We start from the raw sequence: 19,487 nt of genomic DNA on the forward strand, positions 1-19,487 counted from the left end.
TTGAAAGAGACTGTGATTAAGTTCAGTTTTTGATGTTGTTGATATTTTTTGTTATTTATCATAAAAGCTGATCTCACAGTCCGATGACTTATTTTCTGCTTCAAAATGTTTGACAGTGAAAATGTTTAGTCTTCAAACCAAACATCAACAGTTTCATTTTCTTTTCATGTAACTATTTTGAAAAATAACAATGTTGAACTAAAACCTGATGTGGATTCCTGTTGAACACAAATATGATTTTATCAGTAACAGCAGCTCAGCTTTGTGTTCACGGTTCATTCATTTTCCATGTAGTGAAAAGGAAGTGAAAGAGACAGATGACAAAGGTTTCAACTGTTTTCACATCAGTGTTTCAGCTCCGTCAGTTTAAACAGAAGAAAATCTTCACAGGGATGAGTTATTCACTGTCACACATTATCAAACAGATATGAAGATGTCATCAATAATCATCATCAATCAACCTTTTGAGTGTCATTGACACTTGAGTCATGAGGCTGATGGTCTGATGCTGAGTGATTTATGAGAGCAACAGTAGAACAAGTTCTTCTCTTTGATTTGATCAAATCCAGGAAATGAGCAGTATGTCATGTTTCTTTATTACCAAGCCTTCATTCTCATTCCTCTGTCTCTCCTCCCCCCTCTCCTCCCCCTCTCTCTCTTCTCCAGTGGGGGTGGTGCGACCCACCCTGACCGTCCTCCCCCCCTCCAGAGAGGAGCTGCAGCAGGGTGATGCCACACTGGCGTGTATGGCCAGCGGGGGCTTCCCCTCAGGCTGGAGGCTGGGCTGGAGGGTGGGGGGCAGCAGCAGCTCCTCAGGGGTGTCAAACAGCCCAGAGGCCCTGGGGGGGGACGGCCGCTACAGCTGGAGCAGCACCCTGAGCCTCACTGCAGACCAGTGGAGGAAGGCGGGCTCAGTGAGCTGTGAGGCCAGTCTGACTGGACAGAGCCCTGTCACTCAAACCCTGGAGCCTGACCGCTGCTCAGAGTAGAGCTTCAGCAACACTTCCTGTCTGGAAATGATGCTGCTTCTTTGATAGAGATCTGGATGAAGCCACAGATCTCCTCTCTTCACGTGTTTCTGCAAACCCATGATTCTGTTTTAATGTGCCTGCAGCTTCCTGTAACTAATCTCACTCATATTCTGCTTCATAGTCATTGTTTTCAAAATGTCATTCAAAATGTTCATCGATACAATAAAACTACAGCTTATAATAAATCACTGTCTCTGAGTTTATTTCTATATTATTCATGAGAAGTTCACATTTGATCACCTCTTATCTTTCCACCAGACGTCCTTCAACAACAAGTCAAGTGTCTGTTCATCAGTTTAAAGTATATATAACAATATAGTATAAAATATAATATATTCATCATTTGTAAACATCTAAAGGGTTTTCAAGTAATTGATAAAATCAATAGTTTTCTGCTCATAGATGTAAAACTATTGGTGGAATTACGGTTGGACATATTTTTCTATCAGTGGAAATATTCATAACAATGATCCTGTTCTTCATGGATGAGATTTAATGTTGAGAATTTAAGTTAAAGCTTCATGTTACAAACTGTCCTTGAGTTTGTTTCAGTTTTATTTCGATTCATTGTGGTTCTGCTTGATGACTCTTGTGTTGTGTTCACTGGACCAGTTTTCCTCCTCACAGTCTCTTCACCAACCCTCTGCACCTGCAGCAGGCTGTTTTCACTTCAGTCAAACTGGAGGAGGTTTTGTATGTTTTTTAATGCTATGTATGTCCTGTGTGTTTTATCAAGACTTTACAAGAGCTTCCTAGCATGCTAATATTAGCGTTTAGGTTAATGTGCATTAGTGAAGCCACACAGAATCAACTTGTTGATAATTACTAAAGCTTATGGGCCATATTAGTTACTCCTATGTATGCCCTGTGTATTTTATCAAAATAATGGCAATTATCACCAAAACAGTAGTAATCTCCAACATCCTCAGTCTGAAGATCACTGATGGTAAAAGTGTAGTCAGAACCAGAGCTACTGCCACTGAATCTTGATGGAGTTCCTGAGTTTAGATGTGATGCAGCATATATAAGAAGTTTTGGAGCCTGTCCAGGTTTCTGAAGGTACCAACTGAGTTCAGCACCAATATTTCAACTCCCTGTGGCGCTGATGGTCACAGTCCCTCCAAGACTGACAGACTTGTATTTGTCAGTCTGAGTCACAAAACTGTTGGCCAAAGCCTCTGAAATGAGAAATCATATCAATCAAGTCATATGATATTGTTCAATACCTTGTGGATAAAACAGAAACTGTATTTGCACCAAACATTTTCAAAGTCTCTCACCCTGACTCAGAAAGAAACACCACAAGCAGAGTTATTGGCAACATCATCCTGATGCACTTTTCAGTGTGAGTGCGTGAAAACAGTTCAGACTCTCTGTGACAGAAGAACTTACACTCTGAGGAGCAGTGATGCAGGAAAGTTATGTAAAGTACATTTAAGGATGCAAACACACACCTGTTGATGTGAAACAGAAAGAGCAGAGGTCACTGAACCATTTAAGAACTAGAAAACTTTTACGTCATGCTTTTCTTAGCAAATTCTCTCCTTTTACATCTTTCTTGTTTCACATGACTTTGTCTCATTGAATAGGTGCATGGTTCCCTCTGCAGGCGCTACACTTTCTTTATTTATTCATTCAGATTTTTTTGTTCACGCATTCACAATTTGTCCTCCTGATAACCTGGATCCAGCTGCTACATTTATTAAGGTCATTGGACACTGACATAAGGGCAGCAGCAGAAAGACAGTGACGTAAACTCATCTCAGCACAGTGTTATGCTGATGCTCTGACAAAAGCTAAGGTCATATTAGTCACTACTACATATGCCCTGTGTATTTCATCAAGACTTTAGAAGAGCTTGCTAGCATGCTAATATTAGCGTTTAGGTCAAAACCTATTAGTGAAGCCTCACAGAATCAACTCGTTGATAATTACTGAGGCTAAAAGCTCATATTAGTCACTACTATATATGCCCTGTGTATTGTATCAAGATACACATTATGCAGTGCTGAATCGCAAGGGAGGAAATCTTTCTTTTGAGACTTCTCTATCATGCTGTGCATCAACTCTCTGAGTCAAGATGTTAGTTTAATATTTTAATCCAGAAGCCTACATCTACCACACATTCTGCATTTTGTGTTATTTCATGCTGAAATACACAATGTTATATGACAGTAAACTGTAGATTGCGTGTTAATAGAAGAGACATACCATAAATGTATTTTGCATTCATTTCTGATCTAAGCCAGACTTTTTCTATTTTTAAGACAGGAAGGCTGTGTGCATCACTGACCATCTGGAGCACTTAAGGGGAACTAAACCTGACTGCCAGACACACGAAAATCTGAGTTTCACTTCCTCTTTGGCTGAAGATGAAGATGGAAGTTTATGTAAGTGGTGGTTTTGCAGTACTTTGGGTGACTATGTTAAATGTTCAGGTCAACATCAGTCCTGCCTGGATGGACTGTCAATCCTGCAAAAAATAAAACATATGTAATAGAGTATATTACATAGCCTCTCTAAAGGACAATTCCAACAGCAAAACTGTGTATCGATAAGCATAGAAAGATTGATGAGTGCATTTGCTACACACTCAAATGAATCAAACCGGTATCAACAGGGAAACCAGTCACATCTTCATCCTGGATGTACTGTATGTGTGTGTAAGAAAAAGGATAAAGTAATGTAAAGACTTCATGCCTTAAAAGCTCAACAGATATTCAAATGATATCTTCCATGGGTGAACACACTTGCACCTGTGAGAATGAGTGCCTTTCTGCCAAGTAGAGATGAATGCTGCCCTCTGGAGATGGACTCTGAGATAACCGGCCCCTAGACAGAGACGTGTGTCATCACCAAGACGTATTAACATTGACTTCAAACAGCGGCTCTGGCCCCCTGACCCCTTGTCCCCCTCACCCCCTGGGCCCCTGTGTTCAGCAGGCCCATTCAGTGATCAAGACTCAAGTCTGTTCAGGTCCATCTTTATTAATAATTTACATACTGTATGGATCTTATTCAATGCCAGAAGGTGGTGCTTTCACGATGAACAATAACACATTCCTTTTAAACTCTCCAATCATATTACACGTGTAAGTGGAATGTGTTCTGGTCAAATGTCACATAATGGTGTATTCCAGCCTGTTCATGGTATTAGCAAGTGTTTGTATCAAGCTGTTGAGTACCATATGAGTGGCTTTTACTGCATCAATGATCTGTTAAAAGGTACATTTAATGAACATTTTTTCACGCGATTGTCTAAACTTGCTGTAAAATGAGGTATAAACCAAACTCATGTGGTACTCTAAACAAGTTCAACCAAACAATAATTTTCAAATACTGATTGACTGAGGTCTGGCTTGAGTTTCTCAGGCTTAACAATATATTTTATGGTTTGGAGTCGCACAGTTCAGAGAACCGAAGATGAATTGGTACACAAAAACATGCTAAAAAAAATGGTCTTCTGTTGTGTTAGTTACAAATATAAAACAATGATATACATACTTTTTAAAAGCCGTTAAAAATACAGGACATTACCAATATGTAATATACAAAAAATGCAAAGTCTTCCTCCAGTTCAACAGAAAATTTCATACAGTATTTGTTTTGGACTCACACCAACACACTGACAGTAAGGAATCTATTGCAAAAGGCAGAGAAAAAGACAAACAGAGCATCCAAACAAAGTATCATATTGAGAGAAATGTGGCAGGTACAGTAAGCCCGAGAATTCAAGGCATTTTTCAGTGTTCATAGTTTGCATAGTTTACAGAGGAGGCTGCAGAGAGAGTTTGATAGCAGGGGTGTATGAAGTCTGAGTCGAGATTATGATAGTGTGTATTTTGGTGCCTGGCAACACCCAAAACTGCCACCAGAAGGTTGAAACCCTAAACACAGAAAATCTGGACATTTTTCACCTAGCATTAGAAAATAATAGAAGGTTTCGTGTACAAAAACAGACTGAAAAAAAAAAAAACTCTAAAACTCAAATCCCACCCTTTTCACTGGAATGGCTTAATTTTCTATGAGATACTGGGTCAAACGAGGACACTGATATGGCTTTTCCACAGCACAAAGACTGCACTGTCCCATGCAGGGCCACAGCACAGTACAGTGCAATTTCAGTACACTGTAGTTTTCCAGTCTGCTTTCAGAACTAATGGACCCCCACCAGAATGCACATGAGTAACCGTAGCAACAGCAGCCATGGAAACCAGTTGCAAAGGTTGCAGTCTCTCCACACACCAAAACTGAAGAGTCCTCACAATGAACAAGTTTGCTCATGTCATAAAAAAAAAAATAAAAAAAAAATTGAAGATGTTCATGTTCACAAACAATCTCAAACAGAGATGATCCAATGAATTGATTAAACGATGAGTCAATTGACTGAAAATTTACTGGCAACTATTTTGAGAAATTATTAATTTTAGTTTTAATTCTCATCTCCAATATTTCATTTTTTGTGGGGAAAAAACATTTAGTTCTACCTCTCTGGGCCTCAAAGATTTATTCACATGAGATAATGTGAAGATTAGATTTTAAGAGATAACAAGTTTGAGAAATCTATCTATCTATATTTCATACTGCACAATGCTGCTATACAGTGTAGCTACATAATACAAAATCATTATGGTACACTGTTTTTGCAATTAGTATAAGGGAAATCAACATACTTAAGTGTTTTATAATAACAGGAAATTGTGATGTCAATCAGACACCAAGAATAAAATACCTCTTCCAATTAAACTTCACAGAGAGAAAGCAATAATCTAATAGTTGTTTTCTGTTTTCTAAGGTGTTTCACCACAATTCACAATAGGTTTTGGGGTTTTTTTGCAGGCTGTGGGCAGCTCCTCCATTTCCTTTGTGCATTGCATTGTAGGGGAGTAGTGTTCATCAACAGCACACTGAGAAATCAAGGGTTTTATTGGGTCAGCATACTGACATTTGAGTATAATTTCATTTATTTTGGCACTTTTTCAGGATAAATACACAACATACTTAAGGCCTGCTTATTATTAGTATGTAGTATGGAGTTGGGACACAGCATTGATGTCATGCATAGAAAAAGGGTCCCCCCTCATTTCCTCTGTAAAAGCAGCACTCGGAACCTTTGTGAACTGGTCTTAAGAGGAAACTCTAGCTAGGAACTTTTATTGCCTTTTAGGAGGACTCCCCATGGTAAGATAAGATCCTTTGTGAACATGAGTCTTGGTGTGCAAAGAGTTGGAACAATAATCCCACGCTCCTGATATGCATAATAACCAGGGTCAACATCAGCAACATACACGTGCTATGGCAGCAACAAATAGAGAACACGCTATGGCTTCATGCAGATTTGAACCAAGGCACAAAGGTAAGATAAATACGGCTTCAGTACAGAAACACTGGGACAAGTGGAAATGCATTTTATGACACAAACACTAGCAGGTCTGGTGATCATCATACGTAGACCAGTAGAAGGTGCTCGCTGGTTTGGATGTCATTGGCGTTAGGTCTTATAGTCTTTAGAGACTGGGATTTAGCGGTTGCTCCTCATGGCCTCCTTGGCTGCCAGGATGAGCGGGGTGAGGCTGGACAGAGGCTTGGCCAGCTTCAGGAATGGATGCTATGGACAGACAGCCAGACAAAGGAGTGCACACATGAAATATCATAAGGTGAGGAATGAGTTGAACATTTTTGGAATCAACCTCTAGCAAATACACATTAGTTACCTACCCAGAGTAAAAGAAAAATAACTTTATAACTCTAAATATGTGTCATTTTACATTGACTAGTTTGTTGTGAAGATTAAATTTTATATCTTTTGGTTTTGGGTTGATCATAATTTTTCTGACATTTCTGAGACAAAATGATAAAAAAATTAATCGAGAAAAAACCCAGCAGATTAATCGACAATGAAAATGATACTTAGTTGCATCCCCAATATGCAGGGCGTTTTTGAGAGAGATATATTCATACGTTGCAGGAGTATGAGCGTGTAGGCTTGTTCTACCTGCAGCAGTTCTCTGCCTGATCCTCGTTTCTCCACGTCCATCTCCAGACAGCGGGACAGGAAGGATCTGAAGACAGGAGACAGCTTCTCTGGACTCTGCAGCTCAGGAGTCCCATTGGTGGCAATTAAATACAATGCCTAAGACCAGCACAAGCACATAGTAAGAAAAACAGTACAATATCATCTTGAAGCATTGCAACATGAACTTAGGTTCCTCACATTGCTAACCTTTGTAAATATTACCATGAAGAATTTTATACATATTTCTATAATGATCTAATACATATGGTCCAGTGTTATACTTAATGATAACAGCTGTGAAACTGTGATACAGAAACAGCGATAGAAACCTGAAACAAGAGTCAGAGCTGATGGGATTATCATTAGTTATGCACATGTTTTGTCATAGACTGAAAAATTTAAATTTTGACCTGATGATGGTGCTAGAGGAAAACTCAGGGGATCACCAAAGTCACAGTGATTCATTTTGTACAAGATTTTTCTGAAACATGAGGTGAGTAAATTGATCAGACCATAGTGACTAACCGATTAGCCACCACCAAGTCTGATGATTGATTGATTGATTGATTAAGTAATTTAGGAAGCCAAAATGAGAAACAGTTGCTGGTTCATGCTTCTCTAATGTGAGGAGTTTCTGGTGTTTTTCTGTTTCATATTATTATTTTATAATAACTGAATACATGAATGAGTTGATGAACAATTTGAATTCCCTCAAGGGATTAATAACGTATTTATCTATTCTCTATTTATTTATCTATCTATCAAATAGACATAATTTTTATGAAGTTTTATAAACTAAAAGATGGATTTAAAAAAATCATTACTTGCACTCACAAACACCAAAACAGCTTTTTGCCCATTCTTCCTCCCAGCACACACTCACCCTGAGAGGGTTCTCGTTGAGATATGGAGGCTCACCCTCCACCATCTCTATGGCCATAATCCCCAAAGACCAAATGTCCACTTTGGGTCCATAGGCTTTCCTGGTCACCACCTCTGGAGCCATCCAGTATGGAGTCCCCACCATGGTGCTGCGTTTGCTCTGCTCTGGAGTGATCTGGGCACAGAAGCCAAAGTCAGCTGCATAGAGAGAAAAAAAACATATGGGTTAAGATAATTCCATTCACGGTCCTTACCACATTTAAAATATGTGCCTGTGGATCTGTGCATGTTTGTGTGTGTTCTCTCTCTTACTGAGCTTGACTGATCCGTCCATCCCCAGCAGTACGTTGTCACTCTTGATGTCTCTGTGGATGACCTGGTTGGCGTGAAGAAACTCCAGAGCCTGAAGGACCTGAATGCAGAGAAGGAGAAAGGTTAGCTGCCCCCAAAAGTTGATGCACTGTGTACATAAGTGCCACAGACAAACACATTAAAAAAAGAAAAATGTGCAGAGATTTCAATATTTTCTGTGTTTTGGTAAAGACAAAGAGATGAGAACGTCTTGTGCTGAGAGGTAAATTCGTGGAATTTGTTCAATAATATAACACTTGTATTATTTAAAAGCCTGCAAATAGTTCAGATTTCCACTGTGGAATACCATTTGCAAACTGTGAGGTCAGTTTTGGCCCATATTCATCATGCATGTTTGTCACTCTTCGAGGCTAACACTGAAAGTTAATGTTGGAAACATTAAAAATACCTCAGAGTACAACACCTCTGGAGCCCTTCTAAATATTGATTTGAATTTCTGGGCAATTAAGGCCCTTGATACATTCAGGCCCTGGCCAATAAATGAGCCACAGGAAGACGATTTAGCTCAAGTGGTTTATTGGTAATATCGTAATGAAAATGTCTGTATCTGAGCCTATCAGTGCCTATCTTGAGTTATGCAACACAAGTGCTTTGACAGGTCTTCACTGATATCCTCTGTAAGCTCAGCTGTCCGAGTCCTACCTCTCTGCACACAGCGGCGATCTGAGCCTCATCCATGCACGTCTCCGTCACGACATCAGTTAGGGAGCCACCAGCCAGGTACTCCATCACCACAAAAAGCTCATCTCCTACGAGGAAACTAAAAATGCACACAAGCATGATCAGATTCACAAGCCAGTAGACTCACATATCATTACAGCTGTGTACTATATGTTCGTCTGCACATCATGTGTTAGGTCGGCCGTTACCTATCTAAGAAATTGACAATGTTGGGATTCTTCAGCTCCTTCATGACCAGGATCTCGTTGATAATTAGCTCTTTCTTTGGCTGCTTCTGCAAGTTGATCTGTTTGATGGCCACCTGTGAAACACAGCATCCTGTAAATGTGGTACCACAATATATCTGGGTAACTGGAAGATACAACTAATTAATTTGCTGTGCTACTTGTTTATAATGTAAGCATAATTTTAACCCTCCAAAATATGGACTGTCAAATTCAGAAGATGTAAAGCTACAGAGACAAAGCATGACTAAATATGTTCTTAAACATGTGTTTCGCATTGAGCTTTATTTTCAAGAGAAAACGTGTATTCCTCTGATAAGGGTTGAATGCCAGGAACTGAGGTCTTGGTATTTCCCAGTAATTCTCGCCAAAATCTTCTCCTGTTTCCCAAGAAAAATCCCTGCTGACTCCCAAGATTTATAGGACAAACGTGTTTGTGTCTGAAAACTCTGCAGGTGGCTTCATTTTCTAGACCAGACACAAGATGAAGTAACTTTACCTCTTGTCCTGTGGCGACATCTATGGCTGTGTAAACCGTGCCAGACGCCCTGAAAGTGGAAAAACAGTGACAGGTAAAATTAAAGGCTTTGCCTTATTTTCTCCTACTAGTGCTGTTTTTTTTCCATTGTCAATCCTACACAATTCAGGGCTGTTTAACCTTCCCCTTTCGGTAAGTTTGGACCAGCAACCTGCTGAACAGCCTTCATCAAACTGTCCCCTCTGACTCACCCCTGGCCGATCTTCTCATAGCGAGTGTATTTCTTCTTAGGATCTCCAATGCTGACAATAGTTCCTGAGAGTCACCAGAGAAAACTGTTAGGTCAGCTCTACTGGAGCCAAAAATAGATGTGGCTCTGCCTGCAGTGTGTCATTTTCAGTGTGTATCTGAGTGTGGTTTGCATACTTAGTTTCTCCATGATCTCCTCATCAGTCATTTTGCCTCCCTTCCTTTTCTGTTTGTCAGCTGCCTTGGAGGCGGCGTCTCCCTCTAGAGCTGGGAGTGGATCTACCACCGACTTTGTGTACATCTGTAACACGGGACAGAAAAAATTCAGGAATACTGATCTTGGATGACCTTTGCCTTTTAATTTTTAGCTGCTTGTATTTTTTGGCAATTGGATATAGATATTAGTCATATAGACCAAAATTCACAATGTCAACTAAATGCCTAAAATAAAATGTTGAAATAGGTGGTTTTACCATTTTCTTTTTTTGTAAATATTGTACAAAATAACAGTGTCTTCTGTAATGCTGTTTACTTGGATTTTGAAGTTTGCAAAGAATAAAACATCACAGTTTTTTAACGACTTACTGATTTTGTGTGTTCTGGACGTGGGGCCACAACTGGAGGTGGTGCATTATCATCGTCATCATCGTCACCATCCTTGCCACCTGATGGGGAGGTCACTGTACCCTGTTTGCCCAGCTACAACAACAGACATATACAGATAAAATAGAATAAAATTCATTGAATGAGTTTAATGTAATGTCATGAATGAGGGTGGAAGTGCCGAACGGAACTACTCACCGACTGTGAGTCTTTATCTGAAAGAGACAAAACAACACATGAGAAAGTGTAAGGACAGAGGAGTGAGTCTGCACAGCTACAACACTGGACTTTATCTGTTGAGTGAAAGAAAACTGACCCGAGGCGGAAAAACTGAGGTATTTCTGTTTTCCACTGGTGGAGTCATAGAATTTGAGAATGTCGAGGACGGCCTGAGGATTCTGTTTCTGTTCTGATTTACTGATGTTAGAGGTTTGAAGGAGACGGGCCCACTGCTCCGGCATGCCCTGGAAAAACACACACACACACACACACACACACACACTCACTTAAACATATACAAAGATATACACATAAAACAAAAATAAAGCTCTGTGAACACAGGTTATGCATCCAGATGACACGTGTGGAGCTCCTGTACCCATGTGTCAACTTAACGCTGTTATAAAATAAAATTCTGTTCAATAATGATTTCAAACGAAGATGAAAACAAAAATAACACAACTTACTCTACATCAAGTTACTAAATATTATGCCAAAATCATAAGGATTCATTACTAAATTCAGCCAAGTTAGCATGAATGGATATTGCCCACTCATACTAGTTGAATACTTCCAGTACACACATTTCTCCATATATGCATACTGTATATTCATAAAAGAAATCATAGTCATGTAGCTGGAAATCAGTGAGCTCTGAAGATGCTGGAAGGTGGAGTTTGGACAGGCTAGCTGTTTCCCTCTGTTCCCAGTCTTTACGCTAAGCTAAGCTAACCAGGTGGTGGGTCTAGCTATTTACCGTACATACAGAAATAAGAGCATGATTTCTAAAATGCTCTGCTTTAAGTTATAAATGGCAGAACACAATTTGGATTATCACTTGTTTTATGTGGTATCTACAAACCTTTGCAAGACTTGACACACAAACAGAGGGATGGATATACAAATAGCTGGTGCAACTCAATCATGGTCTGCAAAATGTCACTAATACAAACAAGCATGTTGCACAGTATCAAGGTGAGATACTTACAGTGAACTCTCCAGTAACAGCATCAAAACCCACATGGATGGTGTGTTCAAAGTCCGAAGGGGAGGAGATCTCAGGTCTGTCCTTGTCCCGGTCCTTCTTCCTGCCTCCTGCAGACAGAGGTCAAGGTTCAGCATGTTGGTCATCCACTGCCATGCACATAATCTTTAACTGTATGTGTGTCCGTGTACATATATATACATCCTCCAAGTCCCTCACCTTTCTCAGGGGCAAACATGGAGATGATCTTGTTTCTGGACTTCCTCTCCTCCGGTACAGAGGGCAGCGGCCGAGAGCTGTGATTGGCTGACTGGGTGTCCTTGGTTCCTCCTCCTTGGCTGCTCATCCTGACAGGGGGGGCGGGGGGCTTGTCCTCACACACTCCGCTGTCACACATCTACACACACGTACACCTGCAGAGTTGAGATTAGATGCACAAATTTGAATGCATTCAAGACATGCAGCAAATCTGCTGCACGCTCAATCACTGGTTCATCTCTTCCTGTTTTTTTTTTTTTTGCAATTTCACAATGCTAGTCAAAGTATGACCTGTTAGCTCAAAATGCCACTAAGGAACAGCTGCACATCGAGTAAAGCTTCGCCTCCATTACACACGGACAGAAAACAACTGAACACCAAGTTAAGAAAAACTCACACAGACCTAACTAATCCACCCAGGCCCCATTCTGTGGATCTGCACTCAGTGTTGAAGCGAAAGGAACACATAGTTTGAGAGCAGGAAGTGAGGTTGAATGGGCAAAGTGACGTGTTGAGTCTCGTTCACGTTTACGGATGAATGAGGAAGGAAAGGAGGCAGCGAGACAGAGAGAGAGAAGAGTGTCTTCGAGTGAGGCGGTGACTGAGAATGGTACGAGCTCAGTAAAAAGGAACTGAGCTGGGTAGTGTGACATTTATGTGACAGTTTGCTAGCTACTTATCAGATTATGACTTTACATCCAGTAAAAGAACCTATTATATAATTATAAATTACAGTACTTTATTATATACCATACCAGCGGTTCCCAAACCTGACCCCTAATAAAAAACAGTGTCAGGTTCACTCATCTTGCTGTTAGCAGCTCCACCAAAGGGACATTTCACTCCAAAACTTGAAACTGTTTCAGGCTCAAGAAGGGTCAAAAATTGCCCAAAAACATGAATTGAAATTTGTGCGGCACATTTGCAAGATAAATTTGTATTCATGCTTCTGTCATGCCCCATTAAGCATGTCACAACCCCTCTGATTTATCTTGTCACTTTTGGTGGCGGTGAGAAGCGCTGGACTAAACTAATCATCTGTATACAGAGATGCAGTCTAATACACCAGGCCTGCAGTAAATCCTCCTTCATGAAGGTTATAATGTTCAGTTTTTTATTGAAGCTGTTTAGAGAAGTGTTGAAACAACTTGATGATCATTTTGGAGGACGCAGTTTGTGCTGCTGTTGAACTGCACTGCATTACACTGAGACTGATATAAATGAGATGGACAAAATAACAGAAACACCATTTTTCTGCAGAGCAAGTTCTTGTGCATGATTTTGAATGAAGGATTTTCACCTGTCATTCTATTTTTACACTGTTGTATTGTTATTTTTACCTATGCACAGGATTTGAATATGTCTTCCACACTCTAGAGTTTCATCCATTAACCTAATATGGTGAAAACTGCGACAGTAGACACTCATGCCCACAAACAGATACACAGACACGCGCACACATGAAACTGTCAACCACAAAAGCACCTCTTACAGTGTTGCAGAGCAAGCAGTTTGATCAACTCTGAGCTGCAGCCTGCATTCTTGGTGACATCACAGACAGGAAACAGGAAGCAAACAAAGGTTTCCTCACTTCCCGTGTCTGACCGCCAATGACACAGCGCGTATTAAACCTGAATAAGAGACGCAGCTCAGGTAGGTATGTCCTCTTCTTCAAATATAAACCCTCCTCCTGTAACAGCTCTGTGGACCCGACTCACTTCTGATACTCAAAACCACAAGATAAATGAAGTCAGGCTCCACCTGTGAAGATCCCTTGATACAGACTCCTTCCTTAACACGCCAACCAATACACACAGCATTAGGCCTTTCACGCCACTTCACGCAATCTGCTTTGTCCTGTGTAATAACTGAGCCCTCAGTCCACGAGCAGGTGACACATCAGCACTAACGTGACTAAATGTTACATTATTCCACTCCCTGAAACATTCACTGCGCTCTATGAGGCAATGACGGAAGCTATCCCAGCTGTCACTGTGCAATAATGATGAGTGGCGTGGCGGCTGTGTGCTACCTGAGGTGGCTTTTCACACTTTAGATCGCGATCGTTAACATCAAATTCTCCGATGTGGCAAGACTCCCATCACCGTAAAACACAACCTGAAGAAGCTAGTCCACCTACAGGAACAGAGACACTATCTTAGCTCTCCTTTCATCCCCAAATATCTTTTCAGCAGTCTCACCTCTTTTCATCTAAGCTGCCAAGTGCTCACCTGTTTGTTGCCTCTTCTGCGTCTTACAGAAGACCAGGTAAACAATAAAAATCTGCCGTATTCCCAGCAAGTGTGTGCACCTCCTTCTCCAATGCTCATTCACCTACTTAGCCCTCGTGCTTTCCTTTCCCCTCTTTCTCTCTTTTCCCCCTTCTCAGGGCAGGTCTTAGCAGGCTGCCTCATTCCTCAGCGATCTTGGATGGGACAAGTGTATTCTTGCCCCAGCAGGATAAAATTAGCCTTAGCCTCAGCCTTAATGTGCATTTTAAAAGAGTGTGTGTGTGTATGTGTGTGTGTGTGTGTGTGTGTGTGTGTGTGTGTGTGTGTGTGTGTGTGTGTGTGTGTGTGTTTTGGACTGAACGTTGGGTGCTGGTTGGCCAGGCTGAGACAAGTTGTCTCTCTGTAGGAATTCCATAGCTGCAGGGCTGCAACAGGCGTGTTCTCCTGCTTAGACACACACACACACACACACACACACACACACACACACACACACACACACACACACACACACAAGCACAAGGCTCCTCCTTATGCAGGGAGCCCATCTCACACACATACATTCCCTGTCCTGAAACACACAGTCCCCTTTCCAACAGGGGCTCCATTGTGAGCACTTGAACATCTTTTATGTAGCTTCGAGCGAAGTTACTGAGCGCAGCAGTAAAAACTTTGAGGGAAGCGGGCAGGTGCACACATCAGCGCTGCAGGCCACATGCTAGTGTTTGTATAACTGCCCACACCCTGTTACTACGGACACGATTAATGAATAAATTAGCTTGCCTCTCAACTTAATCACATGTAAAAGTATGATCAAAGCAGGCTAGACTAGCAGTTCCCCCCCCGTCCCCAGTCTTAAAGCTAAGCTAAGCTAATCAGCTGCCTGCTGCGGCCACAAACATGGTTTCTTTGTTTTAAATGGACACAAGCCAAACTTCTGCGTCACAGAGTGAATATTTTCAGGTTTTGGAAGACTAGGTAAAGAGTTTTCTAACACTGATTTAAATTTGACCATTTGATCTGCATTTGTCATTGTTTGGACTTCTTATAGAGCAAAACAAAATAATTATTTCCCTACTCTCTATCCCTTACTGATATGTAGGACTGAACCTAATTCATTTTCTCCTTACCAAATAAAACAATGTGCAAAGTATCTTCTTGAGAGGATTTTGATGCCAAAACATAGCAAAAATAGTCCCAGAGCCTAAGGACGCATCTTCAAATTGCTTCTACTTCTGACCAGCAGTCCCTAATTGAAAGATACTGTATTTTCAATTATAGAAAAAAACTGAGAAAAGTAGCACATCTCACATTTAAGAAGCTGGAACCAAGAAACGCTTAGTGTTTTTGTTTAATAAGTGACCAAAATGGTCAATCGATTGCTGTCAGTCTACTAATAGATTAGCTCACTAACAGTTTCAGCTCTACTGATGTGGATATGTTGCTTTTGCAATTGTAGGCTGCAGATTTCCTTCACATTCCTGTCTCTGAGCCGTTATTTTTTTTCTAATGTATTCCCTCAAACTCTGCATTCTTGGTAACCAAACATACTATTTTACATCCAGGCAGCCGCCAGCTGCATCTCTCATCTGTCCTCAATTCACAGAGGACATCATCACCATGCCTCAGAGTCTGTCTCATATCTCTGCGCTTTAGAATTTCTATTCCTCATTCTCCACATTGTATCAGGGCACTTTCTATTCCCTGTGATTGGTCACCGTCAAGGGAAGCCCACTTCCTCATCCTGGAACTCCCCAAGCGCCAAAAGAGGTCACAGGACCAGGGCCAGCCAACCAGAGCGCTGCAAACACAGCCACCGAGGTGTTTACAGGAAGTGGACAGCAAGCCTTTTGTATTTGGCTTCTATAAAAGGAAATTCTGCAGAGGACTTCCTGGAAGGAGTGATGAAGCTGACACACAGAAACACACACACACACACACACACACACACATACACACACATCACTTCCACCCCCTTTCATTCAATGACACTTAAACATAAATACAAATACAAACAATTTAACATAAAAACGCACACTCTGTCTGAGCTCAGTACCCTCTACAGTCACTGCACTGATTACAGGTCTGGCAGTGAATGAAGCGTAAACACACTGTCCAGCTGCACACCCACACTCAGCACCTTATCCTGTTATTCAAACAGCTGCCTCGCCCCTGTGTCAACATTATGATAGATCAAAATCACCAACCTGGCAACCTGAGGTCCCGGGCAACTGTCAGAACTTGACTCCACAATTTGGACCAGGTGCAAAAGCAGCCTCAGGACTCACAGCCGAAGTCTGTTCGTCTTCAGGGTCTAGTGCATGAATGACAGTGGTTCAGTGTACCTGCGGGAGTAACAGTCTGGACTGAGAAGTCACAGTCAGAGATTTAAACACTGATTTGATTTGCATTCACAGGCCACGCCAGAGCCAGGATTTTAGAAATACTGAGGTTTCTAAGTCCAGACTCTCTCTGTGAAACCCACACTGTTCCAATTTTCCAGCAGCCATAAGCAACATATTCAAACAGCTTGTTTTGGCTGATCAACACATAAGACAAAGAAGCAGCAAATCTCCATATCTAGATAGCGGGGGCAAGGAAATATTTACATGTTTACAACAAGTTGATTATCAAAAACAGTTGCAGATTCCTTTTATGTTGATGAACTAGCTGATTAACGGGCACGTCATTTTAGATATGAATGCTGTTTAAAACCTTTTTACACTGTCAGGAATACAATTCTGGATGGAAAAATACATACATATTGATTTATATTCTCCTTTTTTGACTGAAACATCCAAAAAAAGCGACCAAGAAATCATAGTTAGCCTTTAAAAAAATACCAGTGTGTCCTCATAGCTAAGGTCCTAGCAGGTAGCAGAAGTAATACTCAACTAAACTTAAAGCTTCTGCTCCAAGACAATCCACTGCTGCTGTACATGTAGAGACTTTCATTCTAGTTAAGTTACAAAAAAAAAAAGATCATTTTCAAACCCTGAGCTGTAATGTGTCCACTAATCCACACTGAAAACATAAACAGGAATGAGCTGTGGCTTACAGATTCAGTTATAGTGTCTGTAGTGTCTGCTTAATTAAGTCACTTTTTTTTATCAAACCAGCCTCTGAACTGCTTGTCAGACATTTAAAGGCCCACTGAAGTCGTGTAGATCTGTTATCACAGATGTTTCGTATAAACACTGCATGTTATTACAACACTATAGTGTCCCCGTAGACTGTCATTACTTTGGTTCAAATTAAAAAGAAAGCAAACCACTAACCCTGGGATCTGGATCTCTTGCCTGCTCTACTGTATTTTTATCCCCTTCAGAGACAGGAAAAGTGTCTGAATGCTTCCCATGCCACATAAAACAGTCAGTCGGAACAAAAATAAGCAACATGTGAGAAAAAAAACACACACACACTCACTCGGACTGGTTGTTTGAATGAGCAAATATAAACTCACCGGTTGCTGTCAACCGCAAAGTATCAACCGCACTCCGGTCAGCTCCCGAAACTCCGCCCCGTCTCTGCAGATTTTCGGGTCAGTTTAAAGTCCAGATTTGACGCCGAGATTTCACGAAGTTTCCCGGTGGTGTGAAAAACTATAAAGTCTTCTAACACACGGCACCTTATTCCCGTTTCTCTCCCCCGAGTGCTCTCAGCCTGGTTCTTTGCTCGGCCCTGGGGAGGAACCTGGCGAAGAGGAAGCGGAACGTCGTAGAAACAAACCGTGGAATCGGAACCTCACGGCTTCCGTAGCGCTCGCTGGGCAAAAACTCAAAGGGCGCGTAAAACGCAGTTGGCTGCACCACCGTAGCTGGTCGTGTGTTTACATTGAAAGTTAGTAGACACAACACCGGAAACAAGGTTTTCTTCATTTTCAGAGTAAAATCTGTACATATTAATAACACATATACATAATTGTATATGATACATGTATAATACGTATTTTTTATGAAGTTAATAACATTGAAAAGCTTGATTCTGAGTTTCATGATTGATTAATCTACTGCTTATTTTCTTGATAACTGATCTAATTTATTACATAACTAATTTATCTATATAAGCAAATAATACTATTAATAATATTTCACAAAGCCTAAGATAACTTATTCAGATTGTTTGTTTAGCCCAAATTACAGTCAATATAAATATATAAATATAAAACAGAGGAAAGTGTATTTGACAATCAAATATTATATAATTATAATATGTAATAAAAAATATGTAATTTTTTGTATCTATATATTTAGTACATTATTATACTGTTATTATTTATCGTTCGAAATATTTGTTATTGCAGTTTCTGCAGCTTTCCTCTTCTCTGCACTGCCACTTTGCTGCTGTAACACTGTGAATTTCCCCACTGTGGGACTAATAAAGGCCATCTTATCTTATCTTATCTTATCTTATCTTATCTTATCTTATCTTATCTTATCTTATTCTGCATTTTTCGCTTGAAATGTAAGCATAACAATTCATTGGAAGATACCAAGTAATTTACTGTCAGCCAGCAAGTTAGTAAGTCAGCCAGCAGCTATATAACTTGTATATAGACATTGTATGTTGTTATCTATTTGTTGTTGCTCTATATCTATTTTCCCACCGACTGTTACAGTCCCAACAAAGCATGTTTAAGAACAACACCTTTCAGATGCATATCAGAATAATGACATACAATGGCCTACCAAATAAAAGCCCTCTGGCTTCTGGCTTAAATGATTTCATCAAATTTCTGTGACTCAGTCATTAAGTTACTCCTATAGCCTATTGAGTGACCTGTGTCACATCACTACAGGCCATAGATATTATATTATTTATAATATTGTAATAATTAGATAAATGAATATAATTCTTTTTAACTATATGCATAAGTGTCACAAACCGGGCCTCATGGCCTGACATGACAAAAAAGGGAGATGCACACCAGGGAGTTTGAAATGTTTTATTCAAAGACAAAGACAGTAAATCTAAGAAGAGAACTTAAACTAACAACGGCATGTGTAATGTGTAAGATCAGCAGTGTAAGTGAGTGCATGAGTGGAGCAACAGAAACAACACAAACCTAACGCCAACCAGAAACCAAATGTGTGTCTCAGGGAGGAGAGGAGAGGGAAGAGCTGAGCCCCAGCTCTGCTTTGACACCACTGGCACCACCCAGGGCCCGGGTGTGCCAGGTTTGCTGATGAGCTTTGCCACACCCACCCAACAGCCACACAAGAAGCAACAGATACACAGGGTGGAGAGGGTCCACAAAC

The 19,487-nt window shown here is 40.7% G+C and overlaps 1 protein-coding gene and 1 gene segment (V, D, J or C); one reads left to right on the forward strand and one right to left on the reverse strand.

The window, feature by feature from the left end:
• The first annotated feature begins 572 nt into the window (after positions 1-572).
• Positions 573-989, forward strand: LOC139633336 (immunoglobulin lambda constant 1-like). The segment is given in 2 exon segments: positions 573-579; positions 667-989. Coding segments are annotated over 2 exon segments (330 nt in total).
• A 3,010-nt stretch (positions 990-3,999) lies between these two features.
• On the reverse strand, positions 4,000-17,968 carry LOC139632937 (serine/threonine-protein kinase PAK 2-like). 5 transcript variants are annotated; one of them, XM_071498219.1, is made up of 16 exons: positions 17,693-17,968; positions 16,437-16,543; positions 11,960-12,153; positions 11,744-11,850; positions 10,853-11,000; positions 10,735-10,751; positions 10,519-10,632; positions 10,111-10,234; positions 9,936-9,999; positions 9,706-9,754; positions 9,171-9,283; positions 8,944-9,061; positions 8,242-8,341; positions 7,931-8,127; positions 7,027-7,164; positions 4,000-6,639 (listed from the first exon to the last, which is right to left on the reverse strand). In XM_071498219.1, the coding sequence occupies exons 3-16, from the start codon at positions 12,135-12,137 to the stop codon at positions 6,553-6,555; spliced, it is 1,554 nt and encodes a 517-aa protein (XP_071354320.1). In that variant the 5' UTR covers positions 12,138-12,153; positions 16,437-16,543; positions 17,693-17,968; the 3' UTR covers positions 4,000-6,552. The 5 variants fall into 5 exon arrangements, with proteins under 5 accessions (XP_071354320.1, XP_071354322.1, XP_071354323.1 ...); XM_071498221.1 differs by having other exon boundaries at positions 16,437-16,574; XM_071498222.1 differs by lacking the exon at positions 16,437-16,543.
• Between the last annotated feature and the right edge of the window lie 1,519 nt (positions 17,969-19,487).

This window comes from Trachinotus anak, unplaced genomic scaffold (assembly GCF_046630095.1).
Source record: "Trachinotus anak isolate AG129_WGS33_773 ecotype Australia unplaced genomic scaffold, CSIRO_AGI_Tana_v1 ptg000015l, whole genome shotgun sequence".
Classification (NCBI taxonomy): Eukaryota; Metazoa; Chordata; class Actinopteri; order Carangiformes; family Carangidae; genus Trachinotus; species Trachinotus anak.